This window comes from Lentinula edodes (genome assembly GCF_021015755.1).
Source record: "Lentinula edodes strain Le(Bin) 0899 ss11 chromosome Unknown C8R40scaffold_7, whole genome shotgun sequence".
Classification (NCBI taxonomy): Eukaryota; Fungi; Basidiomycota; class Agaricomycetes; order Agaricales; family Omphalotaceae; genus Lentinula; species Lentinula edodes.
The window spans coordinates 894,740-913,614 of record NW_025764313.1 but is presented as its reverse complement, the minus strand read 5'-3'; the positions used below and the strand labels follow the sequence as shown (position 1 = coordinate 913,614).

Below are 18,875 nucleotides of genomic sequence, written 5' to 3'. Positions count from 1 at the left end.
TTCTCACATGATACTTCCTTCGAATTTCGTATGATAACTATCGTCTACAAGATGATATACTAAGTACCTATGATACTCCTGATAAAGAAACTACGCAAGTTTATCTCCTTCAGTAAAAAAGCCTCGAACACTGAACGAAGGAACGAGCGAAGAACACGTTGCAAAACATTCCATTCGGCGCCCCCTTCCCTCGACATCATCAATCAATCAAAGAATAAAGTCCTCATGTTTCTCATGTTTCCGCCTCGATAGGCTCTCATGATGTCTCCTTGCATATGCTCTCATGGTTTCTCCTCCGAGACAGTGCTTTAATATTCTCTATCTCTTCTGTCTCTCTCCACCGCCGCTACTAGAGTCTACTCTACGCCGACAGTGGTATATTTATCTACGTTCTTTCTCCGCTGATTCGTTATGCTGGCTAGCGAAAATTGAGTTTCAATCTCACTTCAAGTCCTGGAAGTCAAATCTCAAGAATTTCCGAGTCTTCCAGGTCACCGAGTTTCTGAGTTTTTCATGTCGTCGCTTGAGTATATGTAAAGCAAGTTTAAGTCCGAGTTCCCAAGTCCCCTTCTTCTCACCAATCCATCCGCCTTCTTCTTAATTTCGCTTCCCTTCAATACTCAACATTGAATGATCCTTGACCAAGACGTGGAAGAGCTCATAACCAGTTATGTTATTCCAAGGATCGTCATAGTAAACCAATTCCTACTGAGTTTCATATTCCCATGAATCCCCACATCTCCCGCATTGCATATTGCGCAAAGTCGACTTCTCAAGTCGATAATTCTCGACCCTTCACTCGGGGATAAGGTATTTTACATCCATCCTCAAGAACCCCGGGCCCTTCGAAGACACGATCTGCCGCGACATATGAACTCATATGAATACGTCCACACTGTATGGATCAACAGCATGACACACCCGGTCAACTCAAGGCGAGGTAAGAGGTCAAAGCGGTTCCAAAGATCAACATTTTACCGAGAACAACACGATTGACATTGTCCGAAACGTGCAAGGGAGGGGACTCGAGTAAGAATTTCTCAGTTATCGCTCTTCTGTCATGATACTCAACTGACCATACTGCGTACTCTTCTTCTCTTAATCTCTTAATTTCCTCAAAGAAAGAGCGAGAAAAATTCAAGCGATCCCGCATTCAGGTTGGTGGCGATCGAATATCGCGGAATTTGCGCGTATGGTTATTCTTGTTGTTCTAGATCGCAACTTCGCAAAGCCATGTTCTTGTCATTTCCATGAGATTAATATCCATTCTTCCAGTATTCAAAGGCTCATTGTTAATTATTCTCTCGTAAAACATGTCCCCCCATTTCCTGCAGCGTTATTTCGACTATGTTTTCGTACGTTCTTTTGTCCTTTCATTTATTTATTCATTGCTCCTTCCCCCTTCCTCTCTCCTTCCATTTTCCACACATAACAACATTCAATTTCCGCCTCCTTCGGCGGCCTCCCCAGATGATCCTCCGATTCCTGGACTCTCAAGCGGCTTAGGTCTCGCGTACGGATACCCCTTCGAACTCACTATCCTACTACCTGGGACGGAAGTCTCGAAATCTGTGAATCTACGGTAACAGACTTGATGTCACGGCGGCTGATAAGAAGTTCAATTGATGGTCATAGGCGCCAAATGTCTCGCTTAGTCCAAGACAAGGTGGGATGACCTTGCGTTCCTTGTGCTCTCTCTTGTGGTGGTCATCTTGCGCCTTGTTGCGCTCGCTGTTCAAAACTGTCGAAATTATCAGAAACGCTATCAGAAAGGCATGTTCAATGTTCGAAAGTCTCCAAACAAGTTCAAAGTGTTGGTACAGATCTTTGGTACGAATCGACGTGTGATTAGTATGGGGCGAGTGTGAGGTACGTGCTCCCAGTGGCGTCGTACTCAGGTCGTACTTATCGATGCCAACTGCGAAGCCAGTGCGGACTCTCGTTTTTTACTAATCACCCAGTGCTACTTGTAGTGAACTCGTGTCGGCTCGTACTCGTCCTTGCTCAGTTTATTCATTCTCTTTGTCTGGAAAGCTATACTGTCCTTCTGTACGTATCCTTGAGATTTTTCCATCGTGCTTATTAACTGGAACATGCGCATATGCATGAATGTCAGCAATGTACGTATTCAGGAGTCTGAAAGATTGTATTCATTATCGACTATGAAGTGTAGATTCTGAAAGGATGTCCTGTCTTATGAAGGCTCTTTTTGAGCACCAAAGGGCGGCTCACGGCCCCACTCATCTCCAAGTCTTATTATTACGTCGTCGGAACCCCAGTGATATCAGATAGTGTTGATTCTTGGAGTTTTACACGCAGTCTTACCCCAAGTTTAACGCCAACCACAGATTTGAACCAAAGTAACCCGTGGAGTGTAAGTCGGTTGAGGATACATCTTCCATTCAAGAACTAGGAAAACTTTAGTATTCTTAGACGTTTCGAGTCCAGCGTCATTTGCCAGTGGTGCCAGTGGTCGATCATCGATAGGTACATTCTGCCGAAATTAAAACAACGAGGCAACAAAGGCACGAAAGGGATGGATAATGGTACGAGACCCGTATAAGACTATGAAAATGCGATGATTCGGAGACTCGAAGACACGGAAACGCGGAGACCCCGTGAAATCAGGCAGCCTTCGCTGTAACCGAAGATACAAAGATGGCCCTAGAAGAACGTCATGGTATGAGGCCTCACGCACCAACAACACGTTTGAAAAATGTGCATCAGTGAGTATTCGGATTTAAGTATTGAGTAGCAGATAGTAGTGCATGTGCCAAGTATCTGCTAGTATATGGCATAGCATGGTGTATATGCTATCGATGTACTATGGGTTTGGATGCATATAACGATTTAGAGTCTGTTAGCCTGAGTGCTGACTACTACTAGAGCTAATTAGTTGTACATATACAGCGCTGGAACATAGATGCTGTGAATCACGTTGGAACGCATCCCTTGAAGTTCCAAGATCCACACACTACCTATCAAGGAGTGGCGAGAAACCTCATCCCGGTCCCCGTTTCCGCTCCTCCCCCTGTGCGCACCTATTCATTCCCGCACTGCACCTTCTGCCCACCGTCGTCCTCAAGAATAAGAATCCCCCCTTCTAGTAGGCACAATTCGCAATTGTATTAATGATCCGGAAATCCTTCAAGCCACTGAGAGTTACGAGTTCCCCGCCATCGAATTTAAGACCGGATTCATTTCGTAAATTCCGGACATCAATACTAGTTCATAGGTTGCGCGTTTTCCTCCGTAGGAGGAATGTACGAGTATTTCTGAATTCAATTTATATTTTGGGTGTGTCGGGTTCAATGATTTTGGGGGTTCCCTGGAAAAGATATTGTGCTCGATCATGGTCGGATGACGACTGTAAGTGGTCGGTCCACAGCCCGGAATGAAAAAGGCGAGGCGATAGAGGTACAGAATTGCAGAAGACACAGAAGACGTAGAAGACAGTGGGGAGATCTGAAGAAGCACAGACGAAAACGTCTGATCATTCAATGTCGTTCGGTGGAGCTCTAGAACATGAAAATTCGGAACATGATAAGATACTTAATAGGCAGTATCATGATGGCTCGGAAAATTTTAGGGAAAACGTTCATACAGGGTACATACTGTGTTCAATTCGAACATCGAACGTGTATTATTGACGGCGCACAGAAGAGGCTATTGCGCTATCATATGCACCCCGAGAGCGAAGAAAACCCCAAGGGCGATTGTTATATCATGGACGGACGGTGATTCTGAACGCTCCTTCGAATAATCATGATTTAATTTTAGCCTGATGTGACAGGTCAATGGTGCTCTGTGTCTCTATTTGTCAGTCCGTACAAGAGTATAGCAGCAATATTTGATCTTTACCTTCATTCGTGGACTCCCTCGCATCTTCAGCGAGAGTGATAAGAGGTAACGTATCAGACAGATCGAAGTATCAAGGTGACTCTCCGTAGTCACCGTCGCATCATGATCGATATTTCGGGTATGGTTTCGAACCTAATTCAATGAACAAAATTAGTACTACCTGGAAGGTTGGTAGACTAGATCAATAGAGGATAGCTACAGCAGTAAGATCCTTCGTAAAAGACTAACTTACTACGTTCACGGAAGAAACAATGACCCTCGCGAGATACAACTAGGTTGAACAGGTCATTGCCTTGATTGATGATTCCGAAGACGAAGGGGCATAAAGCGCCGCTCTGAGATTATCTTCATGCTTTAAACCATGCTATGAAACTTTGAGCAACACTCAGAGACGCATCTGAGGCTGTATCGAAATTCGAATCCAGATAGGATGAATGGAAACTAGGTGAGAGCCATAACCATGCGCCGTGGGGAGTCCTGTTCATAGAGACTTCCTATACCCATGGAATCACCACGCCCAAATAAAACGCTAGATAAAATCTTGATGTTAGTGCGATTTTCGAATTTCGAGAAGGCATTCTGGAGAACTCGTCCACTTGAAGTTCTCCTTCTTCCCGCCGTATCTTGGGCCAAAATACCACTGATATCTCTGAGAGTGGATTGGGCAGCGTCGGCCGGGACCACTTAATTACTTACAACTATACTTTCACCCTCAATCTGAATGTGGATACTAAATGTCTATCAATTTCTGCCATGTACGTCCAGGTCAGATGAAGATTAGTAGTGCTGGTGTAGAAAGCGAGCCACTCACCTCGCAGTCAGACTCAACGTTGGATCCACTTGCATCCTCCACGTCGGAGTCACTGGATGCACTCATGATCATGGCTACGGAACAAGCTGTATCACTATTAGGCGCCCAAAACGCTATCTGTTCAATGCTATGATGATCATAAAGAAAATGCTGAATTGCAAGTAGGTTTTGATCCTTCAACGCATGCCAGCTGACTTCATCGGTTTTCCCCACTCAAACCCGCTTGCAGGAACTAGGGAAAATGATTTGTGTCCTGTACACCAGTGGCAAACCATCAAAGAGAGCTGGATGTATGTTGTGAGATCATTGTTCACCTCACTTACGATGACATATCTATTTCCCATATTTCAATCTACATGTGCTCTTTTCTGGAATGGATTACGGCCATATCATGTTGAAACATTTGACATTTCTGCCCGCCAGTGTTATGCAGGAGAAACTGTGCGGAAGGGTATCATCACACAAGCCGGGGCCCAAAGGAAGGAAGATAGGCTATCAGTAATCCATCCTCTGTAAATGATGCACTACACCTTCTAATAGGGTGGACTGACTATCTACCTCATATACTCTATTTACTCTCTCATGTAACTCTATCCACTTCCTATGGCCTTAATGTCCGGGTGACAGTCTATCTTCTCCTTGTGGGTTGCACTTGCTGTCATTCGGCCGTTGAGACTGGCTGTTCCAATTAGGGGACCACACCATTAATGTAATGGGGCCATGTAACAATCTATCTATCTATCACTGCGCCGGGATCAATAATTCCCGGCCGAGAAAGTGGCAGAGAAAGTTTATGGGAAAGATTTCCTTTTTAGGTAGATTTCCTCATCGAAAGAATACATAAATCACCAGCGCAAAATTTTATGCAAATTATTTACTTTGTCAGTAACTTTCCTGACATACAAATTTAGTGAAATCTGTTAACTTTTACGGTCAGGAACACAAATTTTTCCTAGTTTTAATCCAAAGATAGAAAGGAGCTGAGGTTAATTTCCTTTCTCAGAATAATTTCCTGGTGGTAAACGTCATTTTTCTCACCTGGAAAATGTTTTGGTAATTATTTTATTTTACTTTTGGGAATTATTGATTTTCCCAGACAAGAAACAAATTGGGCGAAAGGCGGAAGATTCTTACCCGGCATAAACCCGGTATACCTTCGCCAACCGCAAGCTTAGTGAGCGATTCCGACTTTGGGGCGAGGGTCAGGAGATTTCTACCCCGAGGGTCATGGGATTGTTGGGCACATATTCAGAGCGTTATGAAGAACATTGTGTATCAAGAATGATTTGAAGAGGTTCAGAATAGTGTGGAATAGAAGGGGAAAGACCTAGTATTCACGAATCAAACAGACCTACACCATTGATTTTCCCCCTAGTTCTCCTTCGAAAGAAAATGGCGTAGTCCGCAATTGCTCATTTATTAAGCTCAGACTTTCAGCTTTAAGCTTTCAGTCTCACTCTCGGGACATCTCCTGCCGTATATTACATGACCTTTGCTCCTCCTTGCTCTCTCCTTCTCAATAGGGTCGAATGCCCTCGCTAATCTCTCCCCGAGTTCATTGGTTTGCAATGCCTCTGCTCTAGGTACAGAAGATATACTGTCTCAAGAAGGAACTAAACAAAATGACGTCGTGTTAAAAACGAAGGCGCTTCGGATAACCGAAATTTGCCGCCATTTTAAACGCCCGATGTTTTCTTTGTTTCGATTCCTTTATGTGACTTGCTTTCATACTTCGAAGTTCGAGCTTCAATATGTCGAGGAATAAGCGCAGTCAAAGCGCAATGGATCTTGACGCGTCGCAAAGCACCATTACTGTGCGTGTCTGTACGGTAGTCTTCCCTCATTCTGGCTGACAATCCTCTACAGTCTGACGTATCGATGCAAGGATCTAGCTCAACAATCAGAGGTGGTTCGTTAATGCAGATTGATGTAAGCGGTCTTCTTGCTACGAGTCATCCATCACCTAAACAACCTTTGCAGCAAGAACCGAGGATTCACGTATGTTCTTTGAGTTCTAAATTTATTTCCAACGAACTCAAACCAAGTTGTAGACGGAGCCTAACTCGAGAGAAAGAAAGATATGGATCTTGACCGCCTTAGATATGGAACCCAAGGACCGTCAGAGGATACATGCTCTCGAGGACTTGGTTGCAGCTAAGAACACGGAGATAGAATCGGCTGCTTTGGAAATTAAATCAAGGGATACAATCATCACAGCTCTTGAACGCAAGGTTTCGAGTATGCGGACCACTATCGAAGAGGCACAGGAGCACCTTGCAACGCAAGAAGTTCTTAACCAAGGTGCATGGGCAAAAGCTAATGACTTGGATAAGACGCGTAAACAGGCTCGTATCTTCAACCCACATATCACCTGCGCATAACTCACACTATGCCATAGCTCTTGGACAAGAATGTAGAACTAATTGGTCGTGTCTATGATCTGGATCAAGAAGCGAAAGATCTGCAGGAGCGTTTGTCCACTCAGTGGGCTGAGTCCGAGAAGACACGGAGTGCCTCCGAAGTACGTCTTATTTACTTCTCTTGCGAATGTCATAAAGTACGCAGCCCCTATCATTTTCCTTTTCTCACCGTCTCGACGCCTTTACTTGTACGATACATCATCCCATCACTGTCAAACCCCCATCGATTACTGATCCATCGATTACTGATCCACCTGACCCATCTTCTCCTTCTATTGGTTTCCGCCACCTTCCTTGTTCCTAAACTGTACAGTATTACATCGTTGTTTCTCGCAGACCGGATTATGTATATATAGCCAACCCTCCACAGCCTGGTCCCTTATCTTGACCTCTCTGTCATTATCTGGGACCAGGTATGTGCTTACTTATTATTACCTATGACTACGATACTCAATATATCTCTGTCATTATCTGGGACCAGCCTGCCGCCGTTCTGCTTAGTCGCTCCGCCTTGTTGCCTTGTCCAGTTGCTCCGCCTCACCGTTCTGCTTAGTCGCTCCGCTTTCCCGCTCCGTTAGTCACTCCGCCTCTGCCGCTTCGTGACAGCGAAGACATGTCGACATGCAATGCCCTAGATCTTGACGCACACTCTGGAGGTGTGTGGAACTGTAGTTGAATATTATAACGCTCAGTGCGATTTTTCAGGTCGAATGTCATGATCTCAAGACTCAGATGACAGCTCTAATAGATTCGAACTCGAAGCTTTCCTCCGCAAATACACAGCTACAGGTATGGTATGACAAGATCCAATAAACTATATGACTGACATTGTTCTAGCAAACAACAAAATCCCTCGAGAAGTTGACAAAGAAATTGCAAGACGAAGATATCACTATACTCGAGGTAGATCTCATGTTCTCTGATATATCTCCATAGTCAAAAAAGCACCATTTTCAAGACGTCTCTCGCCGACAGTGTTGCCAAGTGCGATGACTTGAGAAATCTGGTAGAAACGACAAAGGTAAGACCCACATCTATACTTGAACATCATCATTGAGAATTTCTAGACCGAGGTCCTGTCGCTGCAAAATTCCATGAATGTTTCAAAGGTTAGTCAAAAGTCAGCATAGTCATCAATGGTTCTGTATAGTTTCGATGATCCAGGAACTTGCGAATGGTCTCCAGTCAGATAACAAACGCTTACGTGAAAGTATCACACTTCTGCAACAACAAAAGACCGTACTGGAGGATAAATTATCAACATCCTCCAAGGAAATGAACCGGTTTGTTAACGAGAATAATCAACTCCATACCAATATTTCCAATGCGCAGAGCAGACAATCTTCCCTTCAGTCGAAATATCAAGAGACCGAGGAAAAGTTACACCGAGCCGATCATGAAAAGATCCTTCTTGAGGAAGACAATCAACAGCTTTCGAATGATTTGGGTATATTGAAGGAGGATCATGAGGCTCTCAAGGTCAGTTGTGATGGCTCTGTACGATGAGATCCCTGATATTTGTTGCAGTTGGAACACAAGGACATGACCGACATCTATGATCTACTTCAAATCAAACTGGAAGATTTGAACGAGGTCTATACTTCATGTCAGAAAGCACTGGTAGGTGTTTGCCTTACGCCTGAGATTACCCATAACCTAACGCCTGCTGATCATGGAATAGCAAATCAAAGAGCACGAGACTGAAGATTTGAAGAAATTGCTCGATGAATCTACTGCTTTGCATGAATTACAGATGGTTAGTGAACCTTCTTCAGTTGTCGAGGCCGCTTTTTATGAGATTTAACTCAGCGGCAGAAGGATCAGGAGGTAAAATCGCTACAGGGATCATTGGGCGAGACTGTTGAATCAGATAAAATTGTTCTGGTAAGTTTGAATTCTTTTCGTTCATGCTCAAAGACTCATCGGTATATTTCTAGGAACGAAAAGAGCTCGAAATTCAAGACCTGCAAAATGCACTATGCGAGCAAAAATCTTCAAGCGATGTACTTGTTGTAAGTCACCCAACCTCTCTAGCTGTGATCCTTGACGTCACACTTGCATTCATTTGTTAGCAAGAGAAGATGCATGCAATCGAGGACTTACAAATTGCACTGCAGCAGTCAGAAGAGATGCGTGTGAGCAGACATCCCATCCCCCGCTCTCCCATCCATAACTTGAACTCGATTGGCTACAGGTTGCCAAGGATAGTGAAATTGAAGATCAACGCACTGAACTCCAAGATATGTCCGACAAATCCACAGTTGCGGAGGAGAGGATCAGCCTCCTAGTTGAACAGATTCAAGATCTCAAAGCTGCACTTAACGAGAAGGATGACCTGCAGGTGATTTTACTTGAATTCTACTTTCATGCAGCGATCATATGTGCTCACACTAGAAAAAACTTAAACTTTGCAGCAGTCAGCACTGGACACTCTTCATACCAATATTCTTGCTTTGAAACATGATTTGGGCGAAGCTTCCGCTCGGAACTCGGAACTCGAGAAGAAGCTAATGGAAAACAGTCAGATGCTTCGAACACTTGTGGAGGAGAAGGAAACTCTTATTCAGCGATTCAGGGAAGACACAACTGCTGTTAACCAAAAGGTCCAAGAGCTGAATGAACAGAATCGAGGATTGATTGCGCAGTCGGCAGATGATCGTCGAATGGTGGAAAGTCTAGTTTTAGAGAAGAAGGAGTTGGTCTGTCAATCAGAGGATCATGCAACCATAGTCCAGAAGTTGATCGATAAGAAGGCGGATGCTGATCAGCTATCAGCAGACAACGCAGCGGCAGCATCGCAGAAGATTTTGAAACTTACTGAAGCGAACGAAACACTGGCTCGCCAATCGGTGGACAATTCTCAGAAGGTCAAGAGTCTAGCTCTGGAGAAGCAAGAGCTTGTTCGTCGGTTGGATTTAAATTCAGCAACAGTCCAGAAACTGGCTAATGAGAAGGTGGAGGTGGAACAACAAGCCGCAGACAATGCAACTTCATTCTCGCAGACAGTCGAGAAACTAGTCCATGAAAAGGAGACTCTGGCTCAACAATTGACAGATGTTCGTCTCAAGGTGCAGAATGTCATGGCAACAGCTTTACAGAAAACACACGATCTCGATGCCGAACGAGCAAAGCTGGTCCATCAATTACAGCAGCAAGAACTAGAAATTCGACGTTTGCAGGTGAGCGTAGTTTTATTGCTGAGTACTGCAAGTGACGCTTCAAACCAGGAATCTGAGACACGCAACGAAGATGACTGGATTGCGAGGGTGAGTATATCATAGGGAGGGTATTCTTTTCCTGATATCGACCTCTATCAGCCCCGATTTGATGTCATATCTGGTCGATTGGATGCAACCAAGGTAGGTTCCATCTACGTTGCACACAAGCACATGCTTAAGTTTTTAGGCAATGTACGAGAAACAACAGGGTGAACTGCAGACAAAGAAACACGAACTCGCAGCGGCAGTCCAGCGGTGGAATGATTTCGCAACAGAATCTCAAGATTTACGAGGTCAGCTGAATACGAAAACCCAAGACGCTGACGCCCTCAAGAAAGAGAACACCTGGCTAGAGGTTGTCATCAAGGAGTTGAAGGGAAATGGCGCAAAGGTAACATCGGGATAGCTGTATAATATTGTATACTGATTTGTTCAAAGACCACGATACATACTGACGTTTCAGACGAAGTCATTGTTTTACAGCAAGAGAATTTGGCAAAGAGTCTCGAGATTCAGAAACTCCGAAAAGAACTTCAGGTGTGTCAATCTGTCAAAATGCCAATCCCGCCAATAACTTCTAATATTGTCCTAGGCATTGGCATCGGGCGGTCATCGGCTGTCATCTTCAGGCTTGAGCTCGAGTCCTCCAACCGGTATGCCAACCCCGCGTTCGACTCCGACCCGTACACCAACTCCCGCTATGCCTATGAACGGTCATATCATACATGACATTAGAGTAATGGGGGGGTTAGGGAAGACCCTTGCAAATGCTCCAGTCCAAGCAGAGCTGAATCGTGTCCAGGACAACTATCCACGCTGGGTACTACCTCAACCTTTGGTGAGCTTTATCACATTGGTATTTGAACGGAACTGACTGATGAATTTCTGTCTCGTTTTTTTCAGAGTTCAGTCAAGGATAGCGTCCCGCAGACCAACAATCCTTTCCCACTATTGAAGCCTTGGCATAAAGTGAATCCATCTCCTTATTTGAAGTCGGTGAGTTTGAGTTTCTTCTGTCGACAATGTGATACGAGATGCCTCTTACAGAAGCGGGCCAAGCAGAAGTCGGCCAACTACCTCGATGATGAAGAATATGAAGGTGATCATGAACAGCCAGCTAATAGCTCCAGTCAAAACCCAGGATCGGTATGTGAACATATTGTTAAACGAAGCTCTATCCTCACTTTCCATGCCTGCGCACTCAGTCAGATAAAGGCAAAGGAAGGCAGATGCCATCATTCCCCGGTGCTGCAGCTGCAGGAAGCAGAACTACTGCGAACACAAATGAGCGGAACCCTGCTGATGGGGATGACGAAGATGAATCGGATCAGGAAGAAAGACAACCTCTTGATAACGAAGATGCTCAGGAGACTGATGATAGCAGGGTGCAGGAGATGTGGGCAAAGAAGGGCGTTGTAGAGTATGATCCACGTAAAGTCAAGCACCATATCAACGTAAGTCCGAGAAACCTTACATGTATACAAACTCACGGACATATCAGGCACTCGCCCGAGATCTGCTGTATGAAGGCTTCAATGTACGGCGGATCTGGGCTATATTTGCAAGGGATGGTGTTTCTCAGGAAAGGCAGGAACTGTACATCAAAGACCCTGTAAAATACGGGCCCAAGCTTCGCAACACCCGTATCGATAAACTCGCCCCGGATACAAAGACAATGAAGAAGTCTGCCTGGAATCGGGCCCTAATTCACAAGTTTGCAGCCAAAGCACAGGACATTGTCGATAATTGTGAAGACAACCGCTTTGGGGTGGAAGCCATCGACTGGGTCGACCTATTCTCAGATCGTTTCTACGATATTTTCAAACAGGTTGTTAAAGCACGCCGTCAGCCCGGTGAAAGCCATGAAGATCGTGTTTTGCGCCTCGTTACTACTGACACTGAACGCAAAGTACGCAATGCACAAGTCAGCCTTCGCCATGCGGTTCGTGATGTTAATTATCTAATCGAACTTACTGATACTAATAGACTTCTAATAGAAACGAACAATCCGTTCCGACATTGCAACACTCATGAAGAAGACTTGCCGAAAGCGCGGTGACCAGGCGGGTCTTGCATTCTGGTCCCATGCACTCAATCTCACAGAAATCCTTGGGGATCACGGCCAGTCCGACGAGGAAGATGCAACTATTGAGGTGGAAATTGAGGGTGTAATGATGAAGCAAAGTGTGAAGAAGGTCTCCAGACTGTATTGGCGGGAACCTGGCATCGAGGAATGTTACAAGATCGTGGACTGCGCTCCTGGAGTGGAGGCGGCGATATTTCACCGAGCAGGTGCCCCTCGTATGCAAAGGATTCGTACCGACAAAGTTTCCCATAGACTTCCACCTGCTGGCCTTCCACGATCCGTCTTCCGTCCAGAATATCTTTCTGCTCTGCTACCATTCGAGTTCGCTGAGCTCAAGCTCGCAGATTACACATTCCAGATGTATGATTTCAAAGGGTACAATGCTAATGCAGAAAGTGGAGACGACAGGAATGCTATGGACATAAATTGATCCTGGAGGATATATCTACACATAGTCGCATATTATGAGTATCCAATTGTGTAATGTACTAAGTCATACCAATCAGCTGTGTCCTTGATTAAACAGCGTTAGTGTGCTGTAATAAATACGCTTCTTGTGACGAAGCCAGTCGCTGAGAGAGGGCGGAGTGAATAGACCGTGAGTTCATATAATTTTCAAGATAACGTGCTGTCATGAGCGTTCTGGGAAGACCCGGCTTTCAAGTGATCACCGATTATTACCGGATACCGATGCAACTATCTTCCTGACAGTGACTAATACGCCAGGAAACCGCAGAGAGCCCAAGAATGAACAAAGTCAATCTTATAAAATGACCAATGTGTGGATACTGATCAACATCTAGTGTTGCTCTGATATCTTGGATGAAATCGCCCGGCTTTCTGTGGACGACTAAGAACAAACGACCCGCCCTCTACTCGTCAGCTTAAGCAAATACACCAAAGATGGACTCTCAAAGTAACTGAGTTTGCTCTCCTGTTTCAGCTCATGCTAATTTGACTCATTTCAAGTGGGATTCTTTTTTTCGTCATACTGGTGCCGCAAAAGCGCTCATCGACGATGTTGAAACCAACCGAGTGTCAGGAGAAGGACATATATACTATGCGCAGTGGAGGTCGCAATCGAAACCTGTGTCATGCTAGTGGAAAAGTCATTTGGTGCGTAAACCTTTTGTGTGCATCGTTTCGTACTAACACTTAATACCGGGATAGATACTTGGTCTCAATTTCAGACCATACTCAGTCAGGATGGCTATAAAGCAACGAGTATCGTTGTACAATTTCTTTGGAGACCGCATGCATGAAGGGGCGAGGAAGAGGATGCGCTAATCATTGTGCGTGAACACGAAACAGTTCTATTCTATATTGGTGGTCAGTCTTCCCTTCCACTACTGCTGCACATCTGACAAGGTAACTCTGTGGCTAGATCCTGGAACTGAATTTGGAGAATTGCTTCGCGCGGCTGTCGCAAGGAATCCAGTGCCAATATCGACATTGAACTCACCGACGTCCGATTCATATTTTCCGATCTGGCGGAGACTGCCTTATCTCAATTGCTGCTGACGAAGATCGTCGCAGGAGGCTTAGGAGTTCAGGCTTGCCAGAGGAAAAGGCATGCGCAAGTGGGATTCAAAGAAGCGGACTTTGGTATGGCTCTAATTCTACTAGGTGAGGTGAATTCTCCTTCCCTCGTCCTCTTCTCAATTCCTCAGATTTTAATTGACTCTAATGTAGACCTCACCCCCATATACCTCCCCAATCAAGTCACATTCATTGTCTCGTATGTCAAACTCACAACTCGTTGCTGGCATTACATTTTTTCGGCTTCGAAAACAAGAAAAAGTTGAATACCCCTCGAATAGAGTCTGAGAAGACCACGTACATTCACGGCCATTTAGCGGTGGACGTTGCCGCCAATGTGGTAATTGCACATCAAGGAGACAAATCACCGCTTCCGTTTTTTGTATCATAGGTTGAGTGAGCGGATGAAGCTGAGATTTAAAAGTACTTATATGATATAACAGACAAATCATACATCATACACAAAGAACACAGACCAGACTATAATATCTACTGTAGAAATCGAAGTAAAAATGTAAAATGCTGAAAGGCCGACAATTTATTCGAACGAGATAGATGCGGGAAAACGACGCCGGATTCTGATCGGATCCAAAGATTCTGAAAGCCTGTGATAAGGATAACCGGCCCGTCAGACCAAAAATCGTGGAAAATGCACAGAACCGCAATTCGCACCTTCTAATGGCTATATCTGCTACTCTATCCTCCAATCCACTGCGCAAATTCCTAATTGATACCCTTTTACCGCAAGCGACCAGGAGAACATCTCCATCGATATGGCGCCCTCCCAAATTCTGAATGGATTGATTCGGCGGAAGCATCTTGTGTCTTTTGAAGAACACAAGAAACTTGTACAACGTCCCGCGGTAACGGATGCTCAGCATGATATCATGAATATATGGCTGACGCCGGGGGTTCGAAAGGATGTCCGCTGCGAAGACAAAGCGATCCTTTGGCCGTCCTCTGTTTTCTCTATAGCGGGCTGTAACGGGTTTGGGAGACGGGCTATGGGTGCTATACAATCGGGCGCGGATACTCTTCACAGTGGTCTACGGGACATCATCATAAATGTGAGTACTCCATCCTCTGAACACTCAGCAAAGAAAGGTTTTGACTCACATGTTGGTCAGGAATACAAGTTGCGACGTGGTGCATGCCCATCTTGGCGTACGAATAAAGGTGTGGAAATTAGGGTATATGGGAAAGTGTGCTTGAAAGCTCTATCGCAAAGATCCCTGTTTTATATGCCTGGTCAGAATCCTACCCTTTGTCCCTTTGTCCGATTGAATCAAATATTCTTTGTATTGACACGCAACCCATTCTTGTCTTTGCTCAGCTATGACAAAACGAAGAGCCCCCAGTACATCGAGTGAACGTTGTCCGGTGCGTGATTCACAGCTCTCTAGGTTTAAGTTTGCTAATCTGACCTAACCCAGAAAGTACGAGTGGTATCGCAACCATCCAGAGAGGCTCGGGAACTCAGAGAACAGCTTCTCGTGAAAGATGACCTGCTCAAAGAGGCAGAAATTGAGTTAGACGACTTGATGGCAAGTGTTCCCATCCTTCTATTGCTCCGCAACTTCTCATATGTATAATTTTCAGAACTGTGATTCCGAACGCATAGATTTCCTAGAGGCCGAACGGAAAGAGGTGTTTCAACAAAAGACCATCGCGGAAATAAAGGCGGAGAGGTTGGAGCGCCGCGTGAATCAACTAGAGGTTGAATTACTCAAACTTCGACTCGCAAACGAGAAGATCGGTGTAGGTTCCAACACTGGCGCCGATGTCCCTGACCTTCAGAGTCCTCAAGCCAGCCCCCCAGAGCATATTCATGCTTCCGACCATGAACCACTGTCTAGACAAGGAACACATAATCATCTGGTCCGTGTTTTGCAATCGTAATCGCGTCAATCTGATCTAGTTTGTTTTGTGCTTCAAGGTCCAGGTAGCTTCGAGTGCTTTACCTAAGCAAGCGGAAAGTGTAATCTTTTCCACCCTAGAGATTGAGGATCAATCCTCTCGAACGGCTGATCAGCTTTCAGAAAGTATTCCCATGAAGGTACGATAGCATACAATCAGTGATTGTTCGTGTGTCTCTGTACTCAATCGATGGCTTTTCGCAGCTTCCTTCTTATCCCATAGAAGCTTTGAAGTCGGAGGATGCTTGAAAATGGTTTCCGGCCGCATTCGAATATCTTAATCAAGATCTAGGCGAAGAATATTGCAATCTCTTCAAGGAATGGGTGGAGTACGAGTGCTCCAGAGGCTGGGCATCTTCAACTAAGGGACTGGCACCCCATGGCAGGCCCAAAGAACTCAGCAAGTGGATACTCAACTGCAGGTACGATAGGCGTGGCAATGAACCCGAACTCAAGACGGACGATGCTCTTGTTCAATTCAGTGAGTGCTTTATGGCCTGGTGGAAACAACTTCGGTCCCCTGGTACCGGGGAGTCGATAGGTGAACTGCATAAGGAATGGGGATCCCTCGACAGGAATGGGAAGAATGGTTGGCTCAGTTTGCTCGCTTGCCTCAAATGGTGGGGAATGGCATTGGGAGGCCAAAATGATAGGGAGGGCACAAAGGGTCAACAATGGCGGAGCATGGTAAAAGATGCTTCATTCGTGTTGGCCAGTCTTACTACAACTCGAAAGGAGAATGAGTAGTAGTTTTCATATGTATCCTATCAAACCTACTTTGTGAGTTCCGATTTCATTGTAGCAAGCTGTAAGACAGGCGATTCGCCAATAATTATTTACAAAGCAGTATGTTCAGCCTTCTCGTATGTTGCTACAGTCCCTGAGAAGAGATCTTGTGTTGAAGCTGCACAAGAGTGTTTCACGCCCGGTGCTTGGGATGCATTGATATCTCTACCTCAATTTAGTGAGGGAAGGCAAAAAAATTCGATATTGTAGCAAGCAAACTCGGCATACTACATACCACTGACTAGATATTATTCATTCTATTACTATCACATCCTTTTTGAGAACAACAGCAGTATCACGATGACGCCCTTCAGCCTGATTGCTGGCAAATTTCGCCCTAAAACTGCGACCTAATTTATCCTTCGTACCGCTTTGCCAGTTAACATTTGGGTGTAATTGCGTATTGACATTGTCGAAATGAGAAGGAACCTGCAGATGAAATTGATCAAGGATTCAAAATGATCCAAACTATTGCAAACCTGATAGACGATGGGTAGAATGTAGTACCCGACGAAGGTAACACATACTACCACTGCGCCAAGAATCCGTATCCATTTCCAGAGCCTCTTGGGAAGATAGAAGCCTATGAGCACAGCATCTTGAGTTGGAGCTCTGCCATTCCGAATATCTGTCGTGGAATCGTATTCCGCAGGAATACATTTCTCAAAAAGGATGACGTCCGCCGGCTGCTGAGCAGTTGATCCCGCAACCACAATCAAATGGCGCTCAGGAAGTGAGATAGTCTACAGCCTTGGTCAGCAGATCTGAGAGAGCAATAAATGTGTAACACTCGCCGAGACCGGCTGAACAAGCCCCCCACTTGGGTAACTTAATTTCTGAAGCACCTCTTCACTATTGACATCGTATACCAGAGCACAGCCGCGATCGCTTCCGCCTACAACGATGTTCTCTAATTCTCCGAATGCAACCTGTTTGGGAAACAAGACGAGTGGCAGTTCTGTTTTGAATGTTTTGACCAGTTCAAGACTACCGAGGCGGTAGAGCTGGAAACTCTTCCCGGTATAGGCGACAAATTTATTTGTTGTTGAGTTCATAGCAACCGATCCCCTGTAAAAGAATAGTCATCAATGCGGAATGGGAAATAAGAATTCCTTTTCCCTACATGATTCCAGGAGCATGCGATTTACGATGCTTCACCGCTCCGGTCTTATAGTCTAGACAGTGTCTGCAAGACTAAGAAACACTTCATGAAATGAAAGATCGAAATAAACGCACATTTCACCTCCATAGAACGGAAACACGAAGATGTCTCGAGTAATTTTGCACATGCATACCGTTTTTGGATTGACTCCTTCATCAAGAACAGTGGAAAATATTTTCGAAAACTCCCCCGAAGACGTTAAAGTCCAGACACTGATGCATCGGTTGGCCGTAGATGCGACAACCCTGCCAATTCTGCCGGATGCGATGTCGTGCTCGTAAACATCCATGGAAAGAATCTCATCTTCTTTGTTCTCCATTGGGGGAACACGATAGAGCAGCTGGAAAGACTAAACCTATATTAGCCATACTGAATGGATAGATACAGGTATGTAACTCACTTTGGTCTCATTATTCCAATCCCACAATATGATATCTCCGCGCATAGAGCCTAAGAGCAAAATATGGCGTTTGTTCTTTTGGAAATAGACCCAAACGGACGCCATTATGACATATTTCGGATTTTGGGGAGCAAAGAGCATATGAGGAAGCGGAGCGGACGTAAAAGTCGAGAGATCCCAAACGTAGACACCACTATATCCTTGACAATTCTAAGTACGAAAAAGAACTGAGAGTCAAAGAACATGAAGTCACCGGCAGCTGAAAGGAATTTAGCTTTCACTGAGAAGGCCAGAGATACCACAGCGTCTCGCGGTCCTTGTAAGGTGGCGATTGCTTGATATTGAGAGTCCGTGACCATGACAAAACGACCAATTCTTTGCGAAGGCTTAGATGGGCAGGAGCGGGGGAGAGCTGGGGGAGAGACAAATACAAGGGCATTTGCCTAATAAGGAAAAGCCTATGTTTCTCTTTGTTCCGATCCTCATTCACGCCTTCCAAAGCCACTTCAAACAACCGTCTTAATCAATGGTTATCTTATGCTTTATCCGCTTCAAATCTTTCCGTGCTTAAAAGGAAGGGCCACTGCTACATAAATTCACTCTTCACCTTTTCCAATCCAGTAACTCATTCGACGCAATCTATGAATCCCTATCGCAACTTCGACCACCGCCCTCT

At 45.0% G+C, this 18,875-nt stretch overlaps 8 protein-coding genes across 8 annotated transcripts; 6 read left to right on the top strand and 2 right to left on the bottom strand.

Moving 5' to 3' along the window:
* Positions 1-1,125: 1,125 nt before the first annotated feature.
* On the top strand, positions 1,126-1,858 carry C8R40DRAFT_1092138 (uncharacterized protein). The gene is made up of 4 exons (XM_046227539.1): positions 1,126-1,157; positions 1,215-1,582; positions 1,636-1,773; positions 1,824-1,858. The coding sequence occupies exons 2-3, from the start codon at positions 1,314-1,316 to the stop codon at positions 1,673-1,675; spliced, it is 309 nt and encodes a 102-aa protein (XP_046089459.1). The 5' UTR covers positions 1,126-1,157; positions 1,215-1,313; the 3' UTR covers positions 1,676-1,773; positions 1,824-1,858.
* Positions 1,636-2,297, top strand: C8R40DRAFT_1092133 (uncharacterized protein). Its single transcript, XM_046227538.1, has 4 exons — positions 1,636-1,773; positions 1,824-1,864; positions 1,974-2,053; positions 2,174-2,297. Exons 1-4 carry the CDS (start codon positions 1,672-1,674, stop codon positions 2,290-2,292), a joined length of 342 nt encoding a protein of 113 aa, XP_046089458.1. The 5' UTR covers positions 1,636-1,671; the 3' UTR covers positions 2,293-2,297.
* Positions 2,298-4,367: 2,070 nt separating this feature from the next.
* Positions 4,368-4,760, top strand: C8R40DRAFT_1092124 (uncharacterized protein). The gene is made up of 3 exons (XM_046227537.1): positions 4,368-4,501; positions 4,558-4,609; positions 4,673-4,760. The coding sequence occupies exons 1-3, from the start codon at positions 4,406-4,408 to the stop codon at positions 4,738-4,740; spliced, it is 216 nt and encodes a 71-aa protein (XP_046089457.1). The 5' UTR covers positions 4,368-4,405; the 3' UTR covers positions 4,741-4,760.
* A 1-nt stretch (position 4,761) lies between these two features.
* On the top strand, positions 4,762-5,411 carry C8R40DRAFT_1092123 (uncharacterized protein). The gene is made up of 2 exons (XM_046227536.1): positions 4,762-4,833; positions 4,902-5,411. Exon 2 carries the CDS (start codon positions 4,961-4,963, stop codon positions 5,186-5,188), a length of 228 nt encoding a protein of 75 aa, XP_046089456.1. The 5' UTR covers positions 4,762-4,833; positions 4,902-4,960; the 3' UTR covers positions 5,189-5,411.
* A 6,457-nt stretch (positions 5,412-11,868) lies between these two features.
* On the top strand, positions 11,869-12,252 carry C8R40DRAFT_999680 (uncharacterized protein; the record flags this gene model as incomplete). Its single annotated transcript, XM_046236811.1, has 1 exon — positions 11,869-12,252. A coding segment is annotated over one exon (384 nt), but the record flags the coding sequence as incomplete, so codon positions are not given.
* Positions 12,253-12,340: 88 nt separating this feature from the next.
* C8R40DRAFT_1038479 (uncharacterized protein) lies at positions 12,341-12,826 on the top strand (the record flags this gene model as incomplete). The annotated part of the gene is made up of 1 exon (XM_046223760.1): positions 12,341-12,826. One exon carries the CDS (start codon positions 12,341-12,343, stop codon positions 12,824-12,826), a length of 486 nt encoding a protein of 161 aa, XP_046089454.1.
* Positions 12,827-14,473: 1,647 nt separating this feature from the next.
* On the bottom strand, positions 14,474-14,972 carry C8R40DRAFT_1038436 (uncharacterized protein; the record flags this gene model as incomplete). The annotated part of the gene is made up of 2 exons (XM_046223757.1): positions 14,474-14,540; positions 14,608-14,972. Coding segments are annotated over 2 exons (432 nt in total), but the record flags the coding sequence as incomplete, so codon positions are not given.
* Positions 14,973-16,987: 2,015 nt separating this feature from the next.
* On the bottom strand, positions 16,988-18,558 carry C8R40DRAFT_1038418 (WD40-repeat-containing domain protein; the record flags this gene model as incomplete). Its single annotated transcript, XM_046223754.1, has 6 exons — positions 16,988-17,380; positions 17,426-17,705; positions 17,761-17,823; positions 17,874-18,148; positions 18,200-18,399; positions 18,453-18,558. The coding sequence occupies 6 exons, from the start codon at positions 18,556-18,558 to the stop codon at positions 16,988-16,990; spliced, it is 1,317 nt and encodes a 438-aa protein (XP_046089452.1).
* Between the last annotated feature and the right edge of the window lie 317 nt (positions 18,559-18,875).